Below are 24,890 nucleotides of genomic sequence, written 5' to 3'. Positions count from 1 at the left end.
AACTCCAAATCAACTGAACCCGTTTTCTAATTAACCATATCTTTCGTGGTACAGGTCAATTCTCGCCCATCATGGTTCTCATCAAGAGCTTCGTGCTCGCCACCCTGACCGCAGCCGTGGCGGCCAGATCCGCCGTCATGGACCTCACACCGTCCAACTTCGACAAAGTCGTCCTCAAGTCAGGAATTCCCACACTCGTCGAGTTCTTTGCCCCCTGGTGCGGCCACTGCAAGACCCTCGCCCCAGTGTACGAGGAGCTGGCTCTTACGTTCGAGCACGCCAAAGACAAGGTGCAGATTGCCAAGGTCGATGCCGATGCGGAGCGGGAGCTGGGCAAGCGTTTTGGGATTCAGGGTTTCCCTACGCTCAAGTACTTTGATGGAAAGTCTGATAAGCCTGAGGAGTACAAGTCTGGGCGTGATCTGGAGAGTCTGACCAAGTTTCTGACGGAGAAGACTAGCGTGAAGTCCAAGAAGAAGCTGGAGATGCCTAGTGAGGTTGTTATGCTTACTGATAAGAGCTTTGCTGAGACTGTTGGGAGTGAGAAGAATGTGCTGGTTGCATTCACTGCTCCCTGGTGCGGACGTAGGTCTTTTCCCGACTTTTATATACCGAATTGGTTTAGAGCAAGGGGATGCTGACAATGTGATGCTTAGACTGCAAGAATCTGGCTCCTACGTGGGAGACGCTCGCTGCTGACTTTGCCAACGAGGCCAAGGTTGTCATTGCCAAGGTTGACGCCGAAGCTCCTAACAGCAAGGCCGTCACCAAGGAGCAGGGCGTTTCTTCCTACCCAACCATCAAGTGGTTCGGTGCTGGCGACAAGAAGGGCGAGGAGTACTCTGGCGGCCGCTCCGAGGAGGATTTCATCAAGTTCATCAACGAGAAGGCCGGTACTCACCGTGTTGCTGGTGGCGGTCTTGACCGTCTTGCTGGAACCATTGCCGCTCTGGACTCGCTGGTCGCCAGGTTTACCGGCGGTGCTAAGCTGGAAGACATTGCCGCTGAAGTCACGAAGGCTGTGAAGAAGTTCAATGATGACGCCAAGTACGCCTATGCTAAGTACTACGTCCGCGTCTTTGACAAGCTGAGCAAGAGCGACAACTTTGTTGCCAAGGAACTCTCTCGACTGGAGGGCATCCTTGAGAAGGGGGGCTTGGCCCCTTCTAAGCGTGATGAGATCCAAAGCAAGACCAACATTCTCCGCCGTTTTGCTGAGAAAGCTGCTGAGAAGGCCGAAGAGCTCAAGGACGAGCTGTAGAGGAGTTAGTTTGGAGCATTGACGGTTGAAACCGTCCAAAAGAACAAGGTAACAAGCAATGGACAGGAAGTCAACGCTGTACGTGTGACGAGTAGCACGCAGGAGACGTCCCTAGGTATACAAAACATAAATAGAACAAATCTATGGTATTGTTAAGCAAAAACAATCCGTTATATGTACAGTACTCCATGATTTCATGCGCCGTAGCCCCAACATCAAGACTTGGTTGACCCGGACCCCTCACTCGCTTTACTCTCTTGCAACGCAGCCTCTAGATTATCTAACCGACGCGACATCTCATCCACTACGGCTATTAGCACATTGTCTCACGGAGATTAAATTCGGAGAATTTGATTGAAAAAAGGGCGTAGAGCTTACTCTTGGCGAATATCTCGGATGAGACGCTAGCAAATTTGTTGGAGAGGGTGTTTAGCAGGTCTTCTACGGCGGCTGAGACATCGGCGTTGGAGTTATCGGGGGACTATTTGGTGGGTTAGGAATGGGAGTTTTTGGTTGAGAGTCAGGGGCTTTTGGTGTTTTGAAGGGTTGATGTGGAGGTGGAGGGATTGATGGTGGTGAGGTGAGGGCGATGCGTACCGTTGCTTTGTCGATGGTGTTGGGGTCGTTTGAGGACATGGTTGAATGGATTGTTGTGGATGTGGTTTTCTTGGTGAGTTTGTTTGCGTAGTTTGGTGTTGTGGATGTGCTTGCTGGTTGATCTGCCTTGGTGTTGGTGTTGGTTGTGTCGAATGTTCAATGTTGTCTGTTGGTCAAGTGGTCAGATGCCTGAGTGGTTCAACGATGAATGGCAAGACAGCAATGGAGCAGTCAAGTATGGTCTGGTTAGCGTCAACGAGACGGACAACCACCGAGCCCGAGCCAAATGGAGCACACTGGCCGCTAAAAGCACTCCGCCTCCGCTAAACCCACCAACTAAGCCACTCCACAGCACCCAAGTCACCCCCAGGCCATCATCGACATTCATCTGATACTTGGCCGCCGAGGCACCTGGGACCACCCATCGATGCAGCCATTTCGATGCTCCTGCCAAAAAGTGCCGACGTCCCTGATCTAGGAGGCGTGCACAGCTCCTAAACTTTAATTACTGCAGCCCTGCGCATTCTACCCTTTTGAAAATCTAAATCCATCTTCCTCTTGAATCCGTCGACCGTATCCTTTCCCTCCCACCATCTCTAGATTAATACCGTCGACACTCCCACGTCATCCATCCCGTCTCGCATACCTATCATGGTGACGAGGTAGCACACGACGCCTCCATCCCACGCTCGTCAGAGACGACGACGACGCCATGCCTCCGCAGGCGCAGAATCCAGCGGGCGCCTTCCTATTCATCCTCTTCCTCATATGGATTCTCTTCCCCGAAGCCGACTACCGGAACCAATCGCTTGCGCTGTCCGACCTGGCGGTTGATCGACTCGCCCGGTACCGCGATGCCCTCAACGTGCTCAACACCACCGCCTGGGGCGACTTTGTGCCGTGGAACAAGACCACCGAGGATGGCGAAGCCACACCACCAAAGTACCTGAACCTCACGGGGTTCAGAAGGACGGCTTCGCATGGCGTGACCTGGAGACATTTCGAGAAAAGGGCCTCAAGCTGAGCAGACATGCTGTGCCGCCCGTGGACGGCCACCAGCTCTGGGACGTGGCTCAAGGCGAGGCGATGTGGACGAATGCCTCGGGCACTGTCCACGGCGACTGGATCCGCAGGCCGGGCTCCGTCTCCCGCGGCTACGACAGCTACAACCTCTCGAGGAGTGTGCCCGAGGTGGAATGGATGGGCCACAAGATGGAGTGGGCGAGGAACGTGACGGGCGAGACGGGCAGGATGATGCTCCGTCTGAATGGGAACAAGACGCTCAACCACTACGAGCAGCTGCCCATGGATATGGCCCCCCTGTCAGGCGGCATCATTCGCAGCCTGCGCGGCACAGCTACCATCGAGGACACGGCCGGCTCGGGACTGAACTGGGAGATGAAGCTCTGGGGTGTGCACTGGCCGCGCCAGGGCGTCATCCTCATGACGACGACGAGCGAAAAGTTTGAAGGGATATTTGCGCTGCCGCACCTCTCGCCCGGTCCGGACTTCTTCCAGTCGAGCCAGATGTTGTTGAATCGGACTCTGGCGCGGGTTATCCGCCGTAAAGAGAAGCACGTATACGTCGACCAGCGGATGCCGTGGAATTCTGACGTCGAAAACCCAATGTACACGGCGTACCCGTCACCACACTGCGAGTACATCATGTACGCGCAGGTTCACCCTCCTCTCCCACCGAAATCAACTGCCGGTGAAGACCAAGACCCCGTTCCAGCAAACATGGAAGACGCAATCAACGCCATAGAATCAGAGCTGCAGTATCCCGTGGGCGCACCTATCCCTCGGGTTCCCAAGCTGAAAATGTCCGCCGTCATCTACTCACCCGATTGCTCGTTCTTCCTCGAAACAAAAGGACCGCCAGACTACCCGCCCAGCGAGGCAGACCACCTCGTCGGCATGAAGAAGGAGGTTCAAACACACCAAATTAAGACGTGGCTTCTGCTCTACGCGCTCGTCGTCTTCGCCCAGGTCCGTCTCCTGCGCGACCAGATGAAGGAGTCCTTTACACCCTCTACCATGGGGAGAATCAGCTTCGGCACCATCAGCACGATGCTCATCGTCGACGGCATGACCTTTACTGCCGCCGCGACATGGGTGTCCTCCGCGGCGGCAACCTTCCTCCCTACACTGGCGTTGATGTTCGCCTCGTTCCTCAGCATGACCATCGGGGGAAGCTTCCTCGCAAAGATATACGAAGTCCAGCTCCCCGAGGGTAGAAACCGGCGCGACCAACCCTCCACAACCCAAGACACGCCCACGTCCGTCTCCGTATCTGCAACTCCCACCGCAAGCCTCCTCCCCGGCCCGGTAACTGCCCCCAACCGCACCGAAACACCCGTCATCATCCCCTCCGACCAAGATATATCCGCTGAAATAGCCTCCGCCGCCTCCCCACTCCCCATCCCCATCAACCGCAACGCCCCCGAAACGCCAACCTTCCAAGCCATCGTCGGCAGATTCATCCTCTTCTCCCTGTGCGTGTCCTTCCTCGCCATCTCCTCCTCGACATGGTACCCCCGTCCGCGGTCCATATTCCTCAACGCCTGCGCATTCATCTACCTGTCCATGTGGACGCCGCAAATCTACCGCAACACCCTGCGCAACTGTCGTCGCGCCCTCTCATGGCCCTTTGTCATTGGCCAATCTATCCTGCGTCTCCTCCCCATCGCCTACTTCTGGGTCAAAAAGGACAACTTTCTCTACGCGACCACCGACCTCTCATCCTTCGTCTTCCTCGCCGGCTGGGTATGGATCCAGGTCGTCCTCCTGGCGGCGCAGCAGATCGTCGGTCCACGATTCGGCGTGCCCATGTCATGGACCCCCGACGCGTGGGACTACCACCCCGTTCTCAGGGAGGATAACATCGAGGCAGGCGGCCTACCGATCGGCCTTGTTGTTCCCGAAGAGCGAAATAGTCTCGATAGGCCTTCGACGGCAGGTGAAAAGAGCGGAGTCAGGGCCATTGACTGCGCTATATGCAGAGAGGTGCTGGAAGTGCCTGTCGTGAGGGCCGGCGAGGAGGAATCCACTGTGTCGGGGGTGTTTGCGAGGAGAATGTACATGGTGACGCCGTGTAGGCACATATTTCATACGGCTTGTTTGGAGAGTTGGCTGCGGTTTAGGTTGCAGTGCCCTATTTGTAGGGAGGAGCTGCCGCCTATTTGATGCATGCTTTGGTGTTGGGATTTGATGACTTATTATACGGGATAGAGCGTTTGGGTTTGAATTCAATGGGATATTATATGGGCAATGGTACATGGTTAGAGGTGTTATGGATGAAATACCGGACTTGCAAGAATATACATCATGGTTATGGAAGGTGCTTGGTACCATTATATTTTTATATTGAGCTGTACAACTATAGTACTTTGACTTCAAACGATCAGACGTAGTGATCGTGGATAAATCTTGCCCGGGTTATAAACAAAATATATGTACTCCTGGATATCATAATCACCCATCGCCATTAACGCCGTGTAAGCCAAAACACACACCCATTTGACCCGTTTACCAAACAAGCCTGGTAGTTCGAACCCTGTCATCGTGAGATCCCTCATGTACTGCTCTCGTGCCCACTCGAAGATCAGCGAATCGATCACGAAGATCAAAATCGACAGACTTGACCATGACTCTTTTCTCTTCGGGGATTGGTTTCATCGGCAGCACTGTTTCGTCCCACGTTGGCGACAAAGCCGTATCTGATTCTTCGATTTGCATAACCCAGTGTCCTATCTTGGCTGCCAACTCGCTGTCCCACATACCCTCTCTTCTCGCACTGCTGCGCAGCAGTTGAATGGCTTGTCGTCGGAGCCTCGGTTCACGGCACTTTGTTGCCACGACGAACAAGGGCGGCACAATACCGAGATCTGCTGAAAAGCTCGGCTTGATGTGAGGCGTGTTGAATTTGCCAGCCCTGAACGCACCCTTGGTGTTCGTATGTTGATGCTGGCCGTTCTCGCTGTTCATTTCTCGCTCTGCTGCCGCCCTTGATTCCTCTGCGCTGACAACCTCCCAGCCAAGATCGACAATGGCTTTGAAATGTGGGAAAAAGCCATCAAACTGTACTTCAGTATCGCAAAACATCATCAAGAACAAAACATTGGTGTTGATCTGAAACATTTTCAGCGCAGATATACCTGATTTCTCAACGGGGCCGACGCGAGGGTCCAGACGTGAGTGAAATATGTGCTCAAAAGCGACAGCCCAAGCATCCAACTCGCTTTTTAGGTCAACACCGTATTGCCTCCATGAGGCGGGCAGCACATTGCTCTTGTTATTTTTAGCAATTTGGAGTCGTTCAATAAATCGGAGCAGCTTCTCACACAGCCTGTCTGAAGCTAGGCGGGCGTCTAGAAGTGACTCGAATCGGGCGGGAACTGGTATACTGGGTGGCGATCCGGGTGACCCGATATCTGACGAGATGGGTGATGAGCCGCCGGATTGTGGTTGTTGTGGTGTTAACCGTATGACGTACGGTTGAGGAAAATGAAAAGCCATGTCATATGATTTAGCCTGGATAGCTAAACGAGTGAAAATAATGAGTAAGTCGTCTTCGATATACCCTTCTGGACCTGGCCTTCGGTGATTGGGATAAAGAGTCTGGAGCTTTTCTAACAAGCCAAGTCCCGTCTGAATTTGACGGATGGCCTGTTTGTGGTCTCCAATGAACGAATCGAAGCATGCCAGAAGAATACTAGCCATGAGTCGAGTTCTAAACGATCGCAAACTCTGTCCATTGAGAAGCATCATCGCATTCATTGCGTCAGAGTACTGTTTAATCGCAACCTGCCAATGGGACACCAAGGATCCCATATACAGCTCTCTCTTCTCAGAGCAGAGAGTGGTCATGTAGAAGCTTTGCTCCAAAGTTTTATACAGAGCACCCAGCGCAATAACCGAGTGCCGGATAGCAGACTCGGCATGGCATTCCTGCAAAACTCGCTGAGCCCAGAAGTTGGAATTGAAGTATCCTGAGAGCTCCGAAGCAGTCTGAACGCGGAAGAGCTCAAAGTATAAGCCCTCCCCTTGCTGGAATCCTAAATTGCTCGAAGGTTGATACAATGGAGGGACGATTGCAGCAGCTATGAGGGCATGCTGCATGACGGCAGCCTGTTGCCGTTTCCGCCGATTGGCTCGGCGAGGAGGCAAGACTGTTGTCTCTTTGAAAATCTTGGAATGCGTAGTCACAGATGCCGCTTGGGGTCGAATGGCCAAGACCGGTTTGGGTGCAATTCTAACATCTACCAGCGGTCTGGCGCTTCGAGGCGGCGGGGGATAACCTGTGCATTCCTTGTTGCTTCTCACGCATTGAGTACAGGCTGGTCGTAGCTCGTCGCACTTGATTCTCCTCTGCCTGCCAGCACCAGTCAGACATGGTAAATACACAGGTCCAAGATCGCCATGCTATGTGCGTTGTGTCTCGTGGCTTGATAGAAAGGGATATATCACATACTTGCAGTTGGAGCAACCGGTTTTGACCTTTGGATTGCTTCGCCGTCCCCGCTTCACTGGCTGTCCATCTGGGCCAACTTGAACGGCATCCTTCGACTCTGAGCCACCGGGACCAACACTAGATGAGGATGACTGGTTAGAGGGTGATTTAGAAGAATTTGGTTGGACCTCTGGAGAGCTAGACATGGCGGCTGTGTTGTAGGTTATGCTTGACCGCCACTGGTCTTTCACGACTGATGCTCTGCCAACGTCACAAAAATGCCTAAAAGCAATAGAGATGTGGGATGTTCGAGTCGGCGAGTGATAGGAAGAGGAAGAAACAAAAAACCTGGGCGGTTATCTGTAGCGAAACAAGCAAATATATGTGATGTGCGCAAAGAGTGGCGCAAATGTGTGCTGCCAGCCCCGTATACCTAGCTAGCAGCCACTCTCACACCGGAGAAAGGTTGGAGATGAGGCTGCCCCTGACTTCTTTCAAAGGGCAAGTCTAGCCAGAAAATAGCGTCGCTGGGTAGGAGAATCTAGAAAGAATGTATATACGACGTGATCCAAATAGGCCAAGAGCTAACGACCATCCCCCACCTAAAGGAGATACTGTGGGAGGAAATGTTAGGAGCGAAGACCAATGGTCGGTGTATCAAGATGCAGGGATAAGAGCTGGTATTGTTCGAATAGGAAGGAAAACAGCGCCGTCATGTGCTCTGGTACCGGAATAGGACTTTCAACACACGATGCGGTAGACTTTTGTCCTGTGCCTGAGCATGCAAGCAACAAGTCGTCAAAAAGGATCTTGGCTGATCTGGCTGCAGTGCACTGCGGGGCGAAGAGGACAGAGCTTGAGAACTGCCGAAGTATGCATGTGTTTTGAGCTCAAGTGATCGATTCCGCAGAATACAACGGCTGCGACGTGGTTATGTTGTCGATGCGAGAACAAGTTTGAAGAATGCCGAAGTGTATCGGACTCGTGGCAATCCGGGGTGGTTAAAGCTTGAAGGCGCGGAATGCCTGGAGAGTGTTTGGAAACAAGCAATTGTGTCTTGAGCACAAAGTCTGGAGCTGCACAGTAAGTGAGACTGGAGACCGGGACTAGAAGCTTGAGGTGGAGAATGTTTGAAGGAGGAAGGCGCCACTCGAACAGGAGACCGTTTTGGGCTTGCTTAAGCCGTAATGGAGCTGTTGAGGAAGGCACGACTAGCCCGAACCACCCACGGGGAGGCCGTTGATGAGGGCGGAGAATATTGGAAGGAAGGCGCTGGGAAGCTGTCCAGTGGACGGACGGCAACAACGATCCACTGTCTTCTGGTCCCTGGTGGCTGGGACTAGTCCACCAGTTGACCGTTCAAATGCCCGGTTCCATGTTCAGAATCCCACAGAGTCGAGGTCCATCCATCAAACATCCCCATCGGCCCTGGCAGCATTAGACCAGCATCTGCACCACGCAGTCTTATCCAAGTGCACCTGGTCTGGGGGCTGGTCTACGGTGTGTGCTCAACTACAACATTGAACTGGGATTCATGGGCCAGGCCGCTCAGATCAGTGGGTGGCCGCTGGCGCACTACGGCCCAGCGGGATCCTCGGCATTCATCAGCGGCCGAGATAGTCGATGCCAAACAACCTTGTCTGTCCCCCCCATCTTCACCTTCAGCATGAATGAACCTTGTCAACAACCCGGACCAATTGACCACAACTGGAACCCTCTAACCGGTTGACGTGCTGTGTCTGACCACAACCATCAACTTAGGGCATCGATCTGCGCCTCAGAACATCCAAAGTGGTCAACTTGTCTGCTTGGGTCACACCACACAAAAAGCGGTTCGATAAGCCAATCGCACTCTACCAAAGCGAAGACCGTGCGGTTCTTCGCTCCGGTTGCCCTGCAACTTCATTAATGGATAGTGACCAACGCAATCTCATGTCCATGAAACTCAAGAGTCTTCTCTCCTCCCGGCTGTCTCTCCTCACACAACTTGGTGAGGCTTTGGCTGTCTGACCGGTCAACGCAGCGAAAAGGTGATGGCGCACACCCCTACCATGCACCAATGTTGATGCCTGGCGATGTCTCAACCAGATGCAGGAGGGAGCGGACAACTCGTCATTGGTCCTGGTGCTTGAACTTCCTCGAGCCAGCAAATTGAAGTGGAAAATGCCGAGAAGTTGGGGAGTTGAGCCAAGGGAAAACGAAAAACTCGAGTCAGATGTGCCCCTGGAGCAATTCCTCCATGACTGCGCAAGATGGGGTACTTCTGAGCGTCATCAGCAATTCTAGAATCCACACATATCGCAGTTGTTGGGTCCGATCCACCACATGAACGACGCTATTTCACATAGTCTAGGCATAGAACCATCTGTAGATGTTCAAGACACTGGATCCGGCCGAGTTACTGGAGCTTAGCTTACGTATTTCCGCACCACATACGGAGTACAGTTACCTGGATGGATCTTACCACGTTGTTGGTCTTATCAATAGTGGCCTCAGCTTCTTGACATTTAACCGTCTGCCCATTCAGCCGCCTCGACAACCAACACAGCTAACAACAAGTCTGGCAGTTACAGCCAGCCTCGCCTCGCTTAGATTTGACCCGAAATAAAACACGATTAGAGTATCACAGCATGCGCTAATACAACACATGATGTTGTTTGCTTTGCCGGCACATGAGGCCGTACTGGACTGCCAGCACAGTTCCAGCACCATGCTTTTGGCAGGAGACAGGCATGCTTTTCGGAACTGTCTTGAGACCTAAAGGGCGGGCATCATGCAAACGCCAGCTCACCAACCTACTTAATTGCAACAGATGGATGCAGCTCATCGTCTCGCCTGACTGTTGGCTTCCGAGAGGGCTTTTCTTTGCAGGCCCGATTGGTTTGGAGTGGTTTGCATGAGCTTGTGACAGAGAAACAGAAACACAAGATATCAGCATGAAACCTACGGGCTTTCATGCAGCCGCCACAGGTCGACATGCAGTCTGTTTGGTAGTCTGATGATGGATTGTGACTCAAGTGGCTTGGTCCGACGCTGGGGAAACGAGAGATGCAACCCGCCATTGGTGAGAATCACAACTGCCACTGGAATTGGGAATAAACGCCTTCATCGTATGCAGAACGTTGCTCCGACTTTGGCTAACAATAGTAGTCAAGCGTGGTGAGAGTTGCAGCTTGGCAGCATGTAATTTTTGAGCGACCATTCCCCGATTTGGACCAGACTAACGGTGAATTGCAAATCCAGTAGTTTTCAAGCCAACGGTGCAGCCATGTGCAGTCATTACTAGCGTCGTCAAGTACTTTTAGGTCTGGTGTTTGGCATGCAAGTCGTTGGTTCCAGGATGATGTCTGGTTGCTTGCCCACATGCAAGACATGCAGAAACGGAACAAGACAGCTTGATCTATTGTGTCCAACAAATGGTGGCAATTCAGATCCAAGATGTCGTTGAGCGTCATTCACATCTCGCAAGTCCAATAAGGGCATCGGATCCCCAATGTCTTCTGACAAGTCATCTGCATTGTTCTGCACACAGGGCTGGAAGCAAAAGCTAACGGCGGGAGCCGCGCCGATGCTACCAGACCAATATGACAGACTTGAGGTGACTTCGACATCTCCGGGGAACTATTCCGACCGCCGCTGGGCCCCACAAAAATTTATTCATCAACCAAACCTCAACCTTTGGTCAACCTCAAGCTCGGCAAACGTATTGCAGCTCTTTTCGCAACGTCGACGTCGCATTATCACGGACCTAGTCATTAAACGTGTCGAATCAACCAGTTACACGTATCAATTGTAATAATCCATAAGGTGCTCCGACAGACTCGGCCAAGACACAATCGCAGCCATGTCGCAAGACACGCCCAAAGTGCCCGCAGAGCCCGTTCTGCCTCCTCGGAGCCCGATCGTGCACAACATCGCTCTTGCCGGAGCCATAATCACACCTCTAGCCATGCTTTTGCCACCAAGAAAGATGGATATACGATTTTTCGTGCTAGCAGGAACCTTCTCCCTCGCCACCAACCAGCTCGCCTACGAATACACCGGGCAATCAATATACGGTCGATTCGGCAATCGAGTCGGCAACGTCTTCGACAGTAGCCTACCCGAGGGCGCCAGAAGGACGCAACAGCTTCTGAGGGAACAAAAGGAGAAAGAGGCTGCCGAAAAACAAAAGCAACTGCAGAACGAGAAGAACAAAACGGCCGGGTTGGTGAAGGATATATGGATGGGCGGGGAGTCGGAAGATTGGCAAGAGAAGCGCGCGGAGGAGCATAAGAAGAGTATCGAAGAGGGAAAGGGGCTGAGCGGTATTATTTTTGAGCAAATTTCGGATGTGTGGAATGGGAACTATGGGAAGAAGGAGGCCAAAAAAGACGACGTGGCGGCTAAAGAAGCTGAAAAGAAGTGAAATTTGGGAGTATGGTTTGGGTTGGTGGTGGTTTGATATGTATGATTAGGAGGGAGTGGTATAATGTCCCTTGTATGAGGATGGCTAGGCTCTTGTATCATCATTTGTACCTGCATGTTGTGGGCTCGATCAATAGGCTGATGGAATAATGTATTCAATGTATTCAAAATACTTCATCCCCGAATGGAACGACGTTTGCAAGTAATTAATTCATCAAGACTGGACGCGATATTGGCTAGTGCTTTTGGAGTCTAGAGCGGTATATTTCTCTTTTGATACGAAAAGTGAATTGGTAGTCTGACATGCTCAGCATTTATCGACGTCTGTAAGGCAATGCGCCTTCTACGATTCAAATACATGACAGACAAAGTTTAGTATTATAGCATGACTGCTTGGTAGAGATATGCACGAATCCAAATTAGTAGTTCGTGCATTCCATTATACATCGACGGCAATTCGTATGAAGATGGATGAACAGGTCTGGGTGATGTCCCGAGGCTAGGTGCTCAACAGTTTGGCAAGAAACTGCTAGGCACACACAGGGTGCAAATTTTACCTGCGAGAGCAATTTTTTTGGACAATAGAAAGAAAGGTTGAATGCTATTCAAAGGGTTTCGAGGAATGGAAGCCCTCTGTCTGATAATTTTCATTTTTTATGCGTCAAGTTACTCGTCAGCTTGTGTTTGCAGGGTAGGCTACTTTGGGCTACGCATGGGATGATGCATGGGAAGCTTTCAAGATTACCGACTCTCATTAGAGAAAGGATGTTAGTTGTTATGATAGAGAGGTCAGACATTGGTATCGTTTTGAGGATGCTCTTGATGAAAATCGATATGCCTGCGCCTGTATGCCTGGGAATGGGTTTCGCATTTGCGCACGTGTTAGAGGATCTTGACCTTGATGGCTATAGAGTACCGTGACGAATGAGCCTATTTCGATGGACTCAATCAGGGACAGGGATGCTGATATGCTGTGCCTTGGCGGTTGTATTTTGGGATACGTGGATGCAGATGGATGCTGCAGTCAAGATGCGGAGTTAAACAGGCAGATCTTCTCATGAAGAGTGGTAGCTTCCCAGGCTGCGAAAATGTAAGACCGGGATATGTAATTGTTTGATAGAAAACTTCAACTTGTTGCGATATCTTGATGACGACGACAGTAAGTTCCAACATGCACTTTTACGAGCTCGGGAGTTGTTGCACATGTTTGTGAACGGTGTGGAGTCGTTGGGTTGTTTGTGGTGGCTGGTCATAAAATGGCAGCGATGCACAGCCATGAATGTTTCCAAAGTTAGAACAATGAGTGGCGTCCACAAAATAATGCTCACAAGCTAGTCCGGCAACATTACCAGTGTGTGAGCCTGGCTTACGGTACTAAATCCTTGATACGACTTTGAATGAATGGAGGGACGCAATGCCGACATCTCGGAAGGTTGCCGACAACTTGTGGATGGAATAACTCGTGATAGAATGGACTGCTGAATCAATTAAAAATAGGGCCTCGTCCAGGTGCCTCTTTGACCAGACCGACAAACCAGTCAAGCAGGCGTGTAATGGTACAGACGAAAACGGACAGCAACAAGTACGAGTTGGCAGCAATTTTTCAGTTGTGAGAGACTTGTGAAACGCTTTGGCTGATCAACTTACGTATGACCACTCCGACCACTCCATCACGTACATGTACTGCAGCGCCGATCCTTGTCATGCGTAAGTACCTCAGTTTTGAGTGCCTCCGGTCTTGACACAGCCAGCCGAGGAGGTGACGTTTGATCAGCGCGAGCATTCCTCCTAGCCCATGGACGCAAGTCGCCCTGGTGGAGTGACCCCTTGCCCGTGACATGGCAAAGGCCAAGGCAAGGGTAGGAGTTGGATGTTGGCAGAGAATTTGAAGGTTGGAGGTTCAAAATGTTGATGCCCCAAAGTGCAGGCATTGATGATGAGAGGGAGCCAGTGTATGACATTTTTATACGAAGCTGGCAACTATTTTTGCATCTAGTAACTCCATTTCTGCTTCTCTGAAGGCGTGTCCCGAATGGATTAGATTTTTTTTCCTTTTTTTATTCCTCCGATTTGTTTGACCCGTGCATCTATCTGTTTGCAAGGGTGTTTGACGCCTCCCCGCGACCATCAGGACCCTGAGACGACGCCAGCGGCCTTGAAGAACGGACGCAATTTGCGGGAGCGAATCAATCGAGCGTCTCTTGAGCAGACTGCAACACTGCACTAGGTACTGCGTAGACTGGGTGCTTGTGTAATAAGCATAATACAGGCGATACAAATTCGAACAAGCTGCGTATTTTCGGGTTGGAAGTAACAGCCTTGACTCGAGCGATTTACGGTCCCGCAGCTGGTGACGTACTCTGTGCTCACTTCTCCGCTGAGGTCCTTGGCTCAGGTACTCCGTACTCCGTACGCCGTACATTGTAGCTGATGGGTCAACTGGTACCTCGGTCAGGTACAAGCTCAAGGCACATTGGCGACCGTCTGGCCTTTCCGCTCACCACTTCACCAACCAGCGTGAGGCTTCAGCGTTTCCAGGCGACTCGATGCGACACAGCCACGCCACGTCCCATTGACGTCCCACGTTGACCTTGACACTTGAATCCACATCCCAACCCATCCCATACCATCCTGTCCACTTGCACTTCCACCCAACGCCAACTCTCCATCAACACTTTTTGTTTTCAATCGTTCCAACATCAACATCGCGCATCAGTCCTCGTTTGTATTTGCATCTGCACGCCCGCACCGTCGCCTCGGGGTGATCGCAACCGACGACCTTCACTACGGAGCTTCCTATCGCTCCTCCACTCGTTTTGCCTTTCATCAACGCATTTGGACCTCGCACAACTTCAGGCTTGGGCTGAGTGAGCATTTACTGTCTTTCGTTTACGGGGTCACTCCCATCATCTCTAACGACATTCGACAACGCGAATACTTCCAAAATCCTACCATTTCTTGACAAAGAGCGAGAGCGACATCGTTTACACTGATTCATTCACCATCGTCGCCCATCATGGCTTCGAACAATTACTACTATGACGACGGCCACCGTCCGCCGCCGAGCTACCACTCAACACCAGATCCCTATTCACAAGCAACCCATACGCCCTACCACAGCGACTACTCTACCTCTGCTACTCCCGTGCCACACGGTGCCCCTGGAAGTGGCAGTCACGCACACAATCCGCAGCAAACTCACCAGTCCCCATTTGCTAGTGTCTTTGACGACAACTACGCGGCTGCCAGCTCGAATAGCCTACCACACCATGGGCAGTATCCTGACACGGCGTATTATGGACAGGGCGGCCCTAGTCCTGGACCTGGACCCCACGCCCAGGGCGATATTCCCTTGCAGGATCGGACGGGCAAGAATGGCGACATGAATGACCATATTTACGACGCACCAGAGACCGGCATGGCTGGCGAGGGCCGAAAAAAGAAGAAGAAGGTTCGAGTCGGCGAGTTGGGTATGCTTGGATCTGACAAAAAGAGGATTCCTTGGGTGTGCTACGTCTTTACGGTTGTGCAGGTTGCCGTGTTTATCGGCGAAGTTATCAAGAATGGTAAGGGGTTTTTTTTTTGTCTTTGCTCTACTTTCTTGTTTGCAGAGCACGCTTCCATCTGAGCCACTGCTGACGATTTAGGCATCTTGACCGGATCTCCCATCATGATCAAACCACAGTTTAACCCCATGATTGGCCCGTCGACGCAGGTTCTCATCAACATGGGAGCACGATACGGACCCTGCATGCACAACGTCAAAGAGATCCAGGGGTCCACTGTCCCTGTCCTGTTTTTGTGCCCGAACGCAACCCGAAACGACCAGTTCTGTCCTCTTTCCGAAGTTTGTGGATTCGGCGGCGTTCCCAACCCGACGTTTAACAACGCGGACCAGACCCCCGAACCAAACCAGTGGTTCCGCTTCATTGTGCCGATTTTCCTGCATGCGGGTCTCATTCATATCGGCTTCAATATGCTACTTCAGATGACGTTGGCCAAGGAGATGGAACAAGCCATTGGTTCAATTCGATTCTTCCTCGTCTACATTAGTGCTGGCATCTTTGGGTTCGTCATGGGTGGCAACTTTGCTGCGCCTGGTATTGCTTCTACAGGAGCGTCTGGTTCATTGTTTGGCGTTATTGCTCTGACACTGCTGGATCTCCTCTATTCGTGGAGCGAACGAAGAAACCCAGTAAAGGATCTGATGTTCATAATTCTGGACATTGTAATTTCTTTTGTGCTGGGTCTGTTGCCGGGGTTGGACAACTTTTCGCATATTGGTGGATTTCTCATGGGGCTTGCACTGGGCATCTGCCTTTTGCATTCACCAAATGCTCTGCGAAGAAAGATTGGAGGCGGCGACAACACATCCTACTCTGCTGTCAACCCAACTGGTGACGGTACCGCTCCGGGATTCCTCAAGAGCCCAATTGGGTTCTTCAAGGGCCGAAAGCCGCTCTGGTGGGCGTGGTGGCTCGTCCGCGTCGGCTTCCTCATTGCCGTCATCATTGTGTTTATCGTCTTGTTGAACAATTTTTACAATGGCACTCATACTTGCAGCTGGTGCAAGTACCTGAGTTGTTTGGTAAGTTGATTGCTTTTGAGTCTTGTTTTGGTGAGAGACGTAATGCTAACAGTTTGTAGCCCGTCAGCAACTGGTGCGACATTGGAACGATTCAACAGACGACAACCTAGTCTTTTAGGGGAGGCTTATCTCACGAACACGGAGCATACTTTATATACACATGTTGCGCAGTACTGGTCTTGAGGCTGGTGGTACATTTGGTTTGGGAAATGTCTAGACTGTTTTTGGACAGGGATTCGCACAGCGACGGCGTTTGAGGTGTGTTTGTTCCTGTGGTGATGCAATGATGGTGGAGGCCGAGTGTAGCATTAGGCATTGCATATATTATGATATTCATTGATGAGTGTCGAGTGGTGTCTTTGTGTCTGTTTGTGAACGCTGTCTGTCTTGTATTCATTTGGCTCATTAGTGTCTCGATGCGATGGAAGATGGCTTGCCCTGAATTTTAACCCTTTGCTACTGACTTGTGAACAGCATCAAAGTTGACCCCCAACCGAACACCACAAATTTAACCATGAAATATTCGAAGAAGAGAAATTCAGTCACCACAGTCAACACGCGCACCGTGCATCCCAAACCGTCAATCATCGGAACCTCAACCCAGCCGAAACCCTTGCCACCTGCTATGTGAACGGCATCCAAGTAAACTCCCAACCAAACAAAACAAATTCCACCGTAAAATATTCAAAAAAAAAATAAAAAATAAAACAAAAATCCAGTCACCAAAGTCTACACGCGCATCGTACATCCCAAACGGTCAGTCATCGGAAATCTCATCCCGCCCGTCCCCGCACACACCCGATCCAACGATCCAACAATGCAATCATCTAAAAGTGGATTCCCATTCGATCGCTTCGCTTCTCAGACACTTTGGCAAGTTTCCTCCCAAATTGGTCACTCGCTGCGCTGTTTTGCCTCAAACCGGCAGGCCAAGAACCACAGGCGCTACGTCACGGGTCTTTTTGCACCATGCTCTTCCACCATTTTTGTGTAGTTAGTGTATTTATGTGATGGTTCTGTTATTTTCGTTGGTAGGGGGTACGGTATCCTTGGTGCTTTTGATTCCTGAGGCTTGTTTGCGTAGTGATTCATATAACTGCTCTGGTAGCCCTGGCTCTTGCTTGGACGTTTTGCAATTCCGCATCGTTGTATAGCTATCCTTCATATTTTCTTGTTTGCGAACGGCTACAATTCCCAAGTCATATACACACCCTGCTGTTTATCTGTGAACCATCGCATTTCCCCAGCCATGAATATTTGATGACGGCATGTCTTGTCCTACGGATAGAGGCTTCGGGCCCTGGGCGGGCAACTGCCGCGGCGGCTTTGATTTTACGCTTCTTTTTGAGGAGAGTGTGCTTTGTTTATCTGTGCAGTGTATCTTTTTGGTTGGGCTGCCGGTGCGGGTGTGGCAGTTACGGAGGGAGGATGGCAAGGTTTCGAGGAGTTTTATGAAATGGGTCAAGATTGTGAGTTTTTCTCTTGCTTTGTGATTGATGTGTGCTAATTGGTAGATTTTGTCAATATGTCTTTTCACTTTGAATACCGCGCTTCTGGCATTATACACCACCACCGCTGCGCCTACAACACAAGCAACCATTCCCGCCGCGGCAATAGTATTCCTCGCTTCGTTGGGCGTCATTATCCTCTCGTATCTAGAGCATGAGAGGAGTATCCGCCCCTCGTTCTGGCTGACCATGTACTTGTTCTTTTCGACGCTGTTGGATCTCCCTCGCACGAGGACCCTCTGGATGAGTATCTCGTCCAAGAGTATCCCCGCTGTGTTTACGTGTACTGTTGCTTTACGGGCCATCATGTTTACTGTTGAGTCCGTTGAGAAGAGGGGGATTCTGCTGTCCAAGTATAAAGATGCGTCTCGCGAAATGACAAGCAGCACAATCAGTCGGAGCGCCTTCTTCTGGCTCACACCGCTGTTTATGACGGGTTATAGGCGGAACTTGACGCTGGACGACCTGGATCCTCTTGATCCGAAATTGAGGTCAGATAGACTATACAAGGCTCTCGCTGTGGAGTGGAAAAAGGGTGAGTTTTGTTGCTGCTGATGGTCTGACAGGACTGACGGGTGTAGTGCCTGATAAAACTGCCAATGGGGCACTGTTCGGAGCGTGGCTACGCATATTCTCGTGGGAGACTATTGTGCCTGCGTTTCCGAAGGCGTTCCAGATTGCGTTTACGTATACACAGCCGTTTCTTGTGAAGCAGGGTATTGCGCTGGCGGGTATGCCGGAGGCGCAGCCGTATAATAATTTTGGGTATGGGCTGATTGGGGCGTATGCAATTGTGTATACTGGCATTGCTGTATGTTGTCTTTTTATGTGCTAAAGGTGTGGTACTGACAGAGTAGGTCTCGACCGGACAATACGAATGGCTCGTGTATCGCACGTCTACTCTTATGCGCGGCAGTATCGTTGGCCTGATTTACCAAAAGACACTGCACCTGGACTTGAATTGCCGAGATGTCAGTCCCGATGGAGCTCTGACGCTCATGAGCACTGATACAGAGACGGTTATGCACTCTGTTCATCAGTTTCACGAGGTTTGGGGGTCGGTTGTAGAGATTGCGATTGGGATATGGTTGATATATCGCGAGTTGGGGGCCGCCTGTGCGATGCCAGTAGCTGTTTCGTTCGGTGAGTTTTGCACTCTTTTTTATATTACATTTCGAAGCTGATGATTGAAGTTGTCCTCGTGTTTATGGGCTTTCTGGCCGTGTATATCGGCAAAGCGCAAGCCGATTGGATTCAAGCATCACAAGACCGCGTAACAACAACATCCAAAACACTCAGCAGCATCAAGTGGTTGAAGATGTCGGGTCTAAACGACGTGTCATTTTCGATCATTCAGAAACTGAGGGCGCGGGAATTAAAGGTATCGCGGAGGTTTCGCATGCTCATGGGCGGATCACTCATGCTGTGTAAGTGGCTGCTACTCCTTTTTGGAGCATCTACTCATGCTGAATAGTTATTTGCGTTCCCGTATGGGGTCCCATCCTTACGTTTGTGGTGTATGGGATCAATGCCTCTAGGGGTGGTGCTGGATCCTTGACGTTTGAAAGGGTGTTTACTAGTTATTCGCTCTTCACGCTGGTCATGACGCCGCTTACGAGTATTATTATTGCGTTGCCTACGCTCGCTAGTTCGTTTACCTCGTTTGGAAGGATACAAAATTTCTTGAATGGGAAAGAGAGGGATGATAATCGCGTTTTGCAGGGCGGTGACGACGATGATGGTTCCAAGGAGTTCAAGGAAGTTGAAGTGGCTCTTGATGCAGACACTGTTGCCTCGATTAAGGGCAAGTTCTCATGGACTGAGGAGTCAGAACCTGTCATCGATATACAGGAGTGGAATATCCGACGACGCGAGTTTACGCTTGTTCTTGGCCCCATTGGATGCGGGAAGTCGACGCTGCTTAAGGCGCTGCTGGGCGAACTATCGGCGTTTGAAGGGTCCATACGCACGAATTACTCGGGTGTCTCGTTTTGCGACCAGACGCCTTGGCTGCCGAATGAGTCGGTGCGGGATATTATCATTGGGCCGCAGGCGTTTGATGAGTCGTGGTATGATGCTGTGGTTAGGGCGTGTGCTCTGGATATAGACGTGCGGACGTGGCCGAATGGGGATGAGACTCTGGTAGGAACAAAGGGCATCTCCATGAGTGGTGGTCAAAAACACCGTTTGGTAAGATATTCTCCATCATACGATACTGGGTGGCTAACAAATGTAGGCCATTGCGCGAGCTATCTACTCTCGTCGAGAGCTCATCATCTTCGACGACGTATTCAGCGGTCTCGACGCAGCTACAGAAGATCTCGTCTTCCACAACCTTTTCGGAAAACAGGGAATTCTCCGAACGAGCAACATGTCCGTCGTGGTAGCTTCCTCTGACGGTAAGTTCACACTCCCCATCAGCTACGCCCTTCTAACAGTCTAGTCCGCCGCGTGCCATACGCGGACCAGGTCGTCCTTCTCTCAAAGAACGGCACAATTGAACGGACCGGATCACCCAAAGATATCGAAAATAGCATCGGGTCAGGCGCAGATGCAGACTGGACGGGAAACATGAAGGAAAAGGCGAATGAGGCGGCCAAAGCAGCTGCCAGGCAGGCAGACACTGTTGTCAACACCATGGAGACGGAGGTAGATACGACGAGACGACTGGGAAACGTGGCCATGTATGGGTTCTATGCGAGGGCCGCGGGGTGGGACACGTTATTTACGTTTGGGGTTGCCATGGCTGTTTTTGCGTTTTGCAGCTCCTTTCCAAGTATGTTTTCTGATGGAGTGTGCAGGATGGTTGGCTAATGTTGGCAGATATCTGGTTGAAGTGGTGGGCGAATGAGAGTATCACAGCCCCGAATGACAATCTGGGGAAGTGGCTTGGAGGATATGTGGGATTGGGAGTTGGATCGACTATTGCCATCCTTCTTGCTACTTGGTATGATGACCTTGATGGCATGACCAACTACAACTAACTCTCCACAGGCAGTTATTCATCGTCATAATCAACCGCTCCGGAGCATATTTCCACGACGCCATGCTCCGCACAACATCAAGGTGAGGCCCTCGTCCCATACCAAAAACACCATCTGACGAAGACAGAGCCCCCATGTCCTTCCACAACACCGTCGACAGCGGCACAACCCTCAACAGATTCAGCCAAGACCTCCAACTCATAGACATGGAACTCCCAGGAACGGCACTGGGCGTAGCAGTCGGTACGTTTTCACTCCCTCCACCAACCGCAACACTACTAACACCCCCCAGGCATATCCTTTGGCGTCGCCGAATTCGTCATGATATCCGTATCATCGAAATATATGGCCGCTGTCCTCCCCTTCCTCTTCCTCGTCTTCTACCCCATCCAACACCTCTACCTCCGAACATCACGCCAAATGCGCCTCCTCGACATCGAGCTCAAGGCGCCGCTGTTCTCGCAACTCATCGGCACGCTGGACGGCCTGGCAACCATCCGCGCCTACCAGTGGCAGGATGACCTCGAGAAGAAGACCATCGACAAGCTGGACGAGTCCCAGCGCCCTAGTTACCTGTTGTATTGTCTGCAGCGGTGGCTGACCTTCACGGTGGACATGACGATTGCGCTGATTGCGCTGATTGTGATTGTTCTTACGACGACGCTGAGGGAGCAGATTGGCCCGGGGAACATGGGCATTGCGCTGAGCAATATTCTTGCGTTTAGTGGCACGCTCAAGACGACGATCACGTCGTGGGTTATGCTGGAGATTGCGTTGGGCGCGGTGGCTCGTGTGCGGAACTTTATTGCTGATACGGAGCCTGAGGATGACTTTGACGAGTATGAGGATCGGGAGGATTGGCCGTCGAAGGGGGCTATTGAGTTTGACGGGGTGACTGCGTCGTATTCGTAGGTGTATGATGCTGAAGGAGGGAAGAGGTGCTGACATTTGCAGGTCTTCGAATCCCGTTCTTCATGATATTTCGTTACGCATCGAGCCTGGTCAACGGGTAGCCATATGCGGACGGACAGGAAGGCAAGTCAATCTCCCATCTAGACTTACAAAGCCTAACAATTCCCAGTGGCAAGAGTTCTCTTGCTCTCTCACTCCTCCGGATGTTATCCCAAGACAGCGGGACCATCACCATCGACGGAATCGACTTATCCACGCTCCCTCACGAACTTATCCGATCGCATATCGTGGCCCTCCCCCAAGAACCATTCATATTCGACGGCACCATCCGTCTGAACCTCGATCCCAGCAACACCTCCGACGATGCGGACATTATCGCAGCCCTTGAAAAAGTCCAGCTATGGGAGAAGATCGAGTCCCGGGGCGGTCTGGACGCCACCATGCACAGCAAGTTTCTGTCGCAGGGCGAGACACAGCTGTTGGTGTTTGCGAGGACCATGTTGCGAAGGAGTAGGGTCCTCATTTTGGATGAGTTTTCGAGCAGGTATGTTTTTTGGTTTGTGAGTGGGATGGGATACTAATGAATGGCAGTTTGGATGATGCGACGAGCGAGATCATATATGATGTGTTGAGGACGTGGTTTGGGGGTTGGACGATTCTTGTTATTGCGCACAAGGTGCAGTGGGTGATGGACTTCGATAGAGTGGCTGTGTTGGATGCGGGGAGGGTTGTGGAATATGGTGAGCCGAGGAAGTTGGTGATGACGGACTCACGGTTCAAGACGCTGTATGATATGTCTGTGCCGAAGGGGGGTGATGAAAAGGATTGAAGGGGGGGGGAGGGCTGATGTGATGCCTGTACTTTTATTGTATGCATTCTACTCCTTATAGACCTACTCCATTCAGATACCCGGGAATATTCCCAATCCCAAAAGATAAAATAAAAATGAAATGAAAATGAAAACCCTCGCTGAAAATGTAATGCAATCATGTCTCGTGATCATCGTAAAAAAAAGCAAGCTAGCACCCACCGCCCATATCTTCATCCATTGCAAGGTAATCGAGCTCTATGCCATGCAGCCAAGCATGCATGGTCATCTCAGCAGTTCGAGCTAGTTCATCGGCTGATGGACCTGGGTCGTGAAACATGCTATTGGCGTCGTCTTCATACACTATCCCGTAGGTTCCATCTTGCCTTTGCTCGGTGAAGAACCTCTGTCTGGTGAACCTCTTGATGTTGAGAGGGGATAGAGAAAGAGGGGGTGTGTTGGTTTGTGTGTCTTGTGGCGGTAGCGCGGGAATGCTAATGGTGGTGCGGAGATTGGGGTTTTGGGAGAGGGCAAGTAAGGGGGTAAGAATGGCAGCCTCATTGACTAATGTCCATGATGCTTGGGAGTCGTGGTCGAGGTAAAGGTGGAGTGATTGGAGGTGTTTGAGCTTTGCGATGCCCGCCCAAATGTCCATCCATAAGGCGACAGGAGGTTTGTTTGTGAGGTGGTCTAAAGATATTGGCTGCTTGGCTTGTAGCTCAATCATCTTGTAGTCTTGGAGAGTCAGTCTGAATGTGAGGTTGAGTTTTCTGACGTGACTGAATGACGTTTTGGGAAGGGAGTCTATGAGGCTTCCGGAAGGTGACTTGTCATCTCCGTTGAGCAATTGATCAAGTGTAGTCAGGTCGGTGATGTGTAAGACGCATTTTTCAGCAGTCAAACTGGCAATCTCTCCGTACCTATGGTCTATTAGCACGCCTCGAATGACATAAGTCTCTTGATGTATACATACACTCTTCTACAAGACTGCATCAAAGCCCCTGTTGCATCGTGACATGCCTTGAGATTGATCTGGTCCGCATTCAAGCGAAGGGCCACTTCCTCGCATCGCCAGTGCAAGGCCCAAGGTGAGTCTAACCGACGAGCCCACACCTCGCCTGGAGGATCTCCCGAGGAGCGACGGTCGAAGCAAAAGTAATCGTCGCTGGGCTGTGGAGTAACGCATGTCGAGATGCAAATCCGGCCGTTGTTCAGGTACACGTGAACGCCTTGATCGACGATATATGAAAAGATATGCCGACGTATTTCGACCGGAAGATGAAAAAGGCAGCTTTGCAATTGGGGATCCATCTCTCCATGGACAGATAGACTCCTCAAAAAACATGTCTCTCCGAAACAAAACGTATTATCACTGCATCTTGCGGCGATGCGTCGGCACCAGACGGGGAACACAACATGGTTATACGTTTTACGAGGAGAGGATCACGGACTCCGTGGTCAGCAGGCAGAGCGCCTTTTATCGGACCCGAGTCAATAACGGTATGAGGACATGGGGCGGCGGGCTGCGTATGTGACTTGTCGTTGGCCAGAGGCTGCGAAACGGGGGATGAAAAAAACGACAATGACGCGACTGTGGTATGAATGCGGATTTAGCTGGCATTGTTGAGCTGGTGAGGCTTGGGAGAGCGACAATTATCGGGCATTTCGAGATGCTGAACAAAGTCCCATGCAACTCCGAAGCACTCCGGACGACGTGATTGGTCAGAGCGCCTGCGAGGTTGTTGTCTCTTGTCGAGCTCATGCATGGCTGGACATGGGTTTGGGAATAAGAGGGCAAGAGGCGCTGTTCTGGAGCAGAAATGGACACAAATGGACACATGGGCAGCGACAAGGGCAGGGCAAGGACAAGAAGGGGCAGCTGTGCAGGAAGGTGCGATGTGGTGCCAGCCGGCCTGCCACACGATTGACGGGAATGGGGGAAGGAGCCAGGGGGCAGGACGCTAGATGCGCCTGCACAATTCCCGATGTTGTGCGGTGCGGCGCAGTGCCATCAGACCAGCACTGTCAATAATTCCAGTGCAGCCGCCCGCAGGTGAGGAAGCAGCCAGCCAGGCCAGGACATTGCAGTGCAAACCACTGGACGACACACTGGTGGGGCCTTCTCTGGCTTGGCATTGGGCAAACCCTGCAATGCTGCTGGACTCTTGCCTTCCTTCCTTCCTCCCTCACCCCACTTGCCGCCCATCTCGCCAAGTCACGTGCACACCCATTTAACTTGCGGTGGGTCTGTCACGTCACGGTCTCGAGGCGCGTTTTCGTGGTGGGACACCCCAAAGCTCGTGTCAATTTATTGTTCAGCACCAAAATCCAAAGCAACACATTTCACTTCGATCAGATGTCATCCTGCCATTG

The 24,890-nt window shown here is 51.4% G+C and overlaps 9 protein-coding genes across 9 annotated transcripts; 5 read left to right on the top strand and 4 right to left on the bottom strand.

The window, feature by feature from the left end:
• Window positions 1–71: 71 nt before the first annotated feature.
• VFPPC_05658 (ER-resident thioredoxin protein) lies at window positions 72–1,261 on the top strand (the record flags this gene model as incomplete). Its single annotated transcript, XM_018284816.1, has 2 exons — window positions 72–585; window positions 657–1,261. 2 exons carry the CDS (start codon window positions 72–74, stop codon window positions 1,259–1,261), a joined length of 1,119 nt encoding a protein of 372 aa, XP_018141694.1.
• Window positions 1,262–1,476: 215 nt separating this feature from the next.
• On the bottom strand, window positions 1,477–1,897 carry VFPPC_13885 (heat shock factor binding protein 1 domain-containing protein; the record flags this gene model as incomplete). The annotated part of the gene is made up of 3 exons (XM_018291657.1): window positions 1,477–1,565; window positions 1,640–1,742; window positions 1,859–1,897. 3 exons carry the CDS (start codon window positions 1,895–1,897, stop codon window positions 1,477–1,479), a joined length of 231 nt encoding a protein of 76 aa, XP_018141693.1.
• Window positions 1,898–2,570: 673 nt separating this feature from the next.
• On the top strand, window positions 2,571–5,044 carry VFPPC_05657 (transmembrane E3 ubiquitin-protein ligase; the record flags this gene model as incomplete). Its single annotated transcript, XM_022428471.1, has 2 exons — window positions 2,571–2,753; window positions 2,825–5,044. The coding sequence occupies 2 exons, from the start codon at window positions 2,571–2,573 to the stop codon at window positions 5,042–5,044; spliced, it is 2,403 nt and encodes an 800-aa protein (XP_022284274.1).
• A 342-nt stretch (window positions 5,045–5,386) lies between these two features.
• VFPPC_05656 (mercuric reductase) lies at window positions 5,387–7,516 on the bottom strand (the record flags this gene model as incomplete). Its single annotated transcript, XM_018284814.1, has 2 exons — window positions 5,387–7,232; window positions 7,332–7,516. 2 exons carry the CDS (start codon window positions 7,514–7,516, stop codon window positions 5,387–5,389), a joined length of 2,031 nt encoding a protein of 676 aa, XP_018141691.1.
• Window positions 7,517–11,154: 3,638 nt separating this feature from the next.
• On the top strand, window positions 11,155–11,718 carry VFPPC_05655 (hypothetical protein; the record flags this gene model as incomplete). Its single annotated transcript, XM_018284813.1, has 1 exon — window positions 11,155–11,718. One exon carries the CDS (start codon window positions 11,155–11,157, stop codon window positions 11,716–11,718), a length of 564 nt encoding a protein of 187 aa, XP_018141690.1.
• Window positions 11,719–13,680: 1,962 nt separating this feature from the next.
• On the bottom strand, window positions 13,681–14,139 carry VFPPC_05654 (hypothetical protein; the record flags this gene model as incomplete). Its single annotated transcript, XM_018284812.1, has 1 exon — window positions 13,681–14,139. One exon carries the CDS (start codon window positions 14,137–14,139, stop codon window positions 13,681–13,683), a length of 459 nt encoding a protein of 152 aa, XP_018141689.1.
• Window positions 14,140–14,733: 594 nt separating this feature from the next.
• On the top strand, window positions 14,734–16,415 carry VFPPC_05652 (rhomboid family membrane protein; the record flags this gene model as incomplete). Its single annotated transcript, XM_018284811.1, has 3 exons — window positions 14,734–15,283; window positions 15,365–16,305; window positions 16,365–16,415. 3 exons carry the CDS (start codon window positions 14,734–14,736, stop codon window positions 16,413–16,415), a joined length of 1,542 nt encoding a protein of 513 aa, XP_018141688.1.
• A 1,158-nt stretch (window positions 16,416–17,573) lies between these two features.
• VFPPC_13884 (ABC multidrug transporter) lies at window positions 17,574–22,538 on the top strand (the record flags this gene model as incomplete). The annotated part of the gene is made up of 14 exons (XM_018291656.1): window positions 17,574–17,774; window positions 17,820–18,348; window positions 18,395–18,624; window positions 18,671–18,956; window positions 19,007–19,240; window positions 19,288–20,003; window positions 20,050–20,212; window positions 20,257–20,589; window positions 20,637–20,760; window positions 20,808–20,879; window positions 20,925–21,040; window positions 21,090–21,705; window positions 21,879–22,253; window positions 22,301–22,538. The coding sequence occupies 14 exons, from the start codon at window positions 17,574–17,576 to the stop codon at window positions 22,536–22,538; spliced, it is 4,233 nt and encodes a 1,410-aa protein (XP_018141687.1).
• A 190-nt stretch (window positions 22,539–22,728) lies between these two features.
• VFPPC_05651 (hypothetical protein) lies at window positions 22,729–23,828 on the bottom strand (the record flags this gene model as incomplete). Its single annotated transcript, XM_018284810.1, has 2 exons — window positions 22,729–23,437; window positions 23,491–23,828. 2 exons carry the CDS (start codon window positions 23,826–23,828, stop codon window positions 22,729–22,731), a joined length of 1,047 nt encoding a protein of 348 aa, XP_018141686.1.
• Between the last annotated feature and the right edge of the window lie 1,062 nt (window positions 23,829–24,890).

Source organism: Pochonia chlamydosporia, chromosome 5 (assembly GCF_001653235.2).
Source record: "Pochonia chlamydosporia 170 chromosome 5, whole genome shotgun sequence".
NCBI classification, from domain to species: domain Eukaryota; kingdom Fungi; phylum Ascomycota; class Sordariomycetes; order Hypocreales; family Clavicipitaceae; genus Pochonia; species Pochonia chlamydosporia.
Note: the sequence above shows the minus strand (reverse complement) of the source record. Positions and strands in the feature narration are given on the sequence as shown.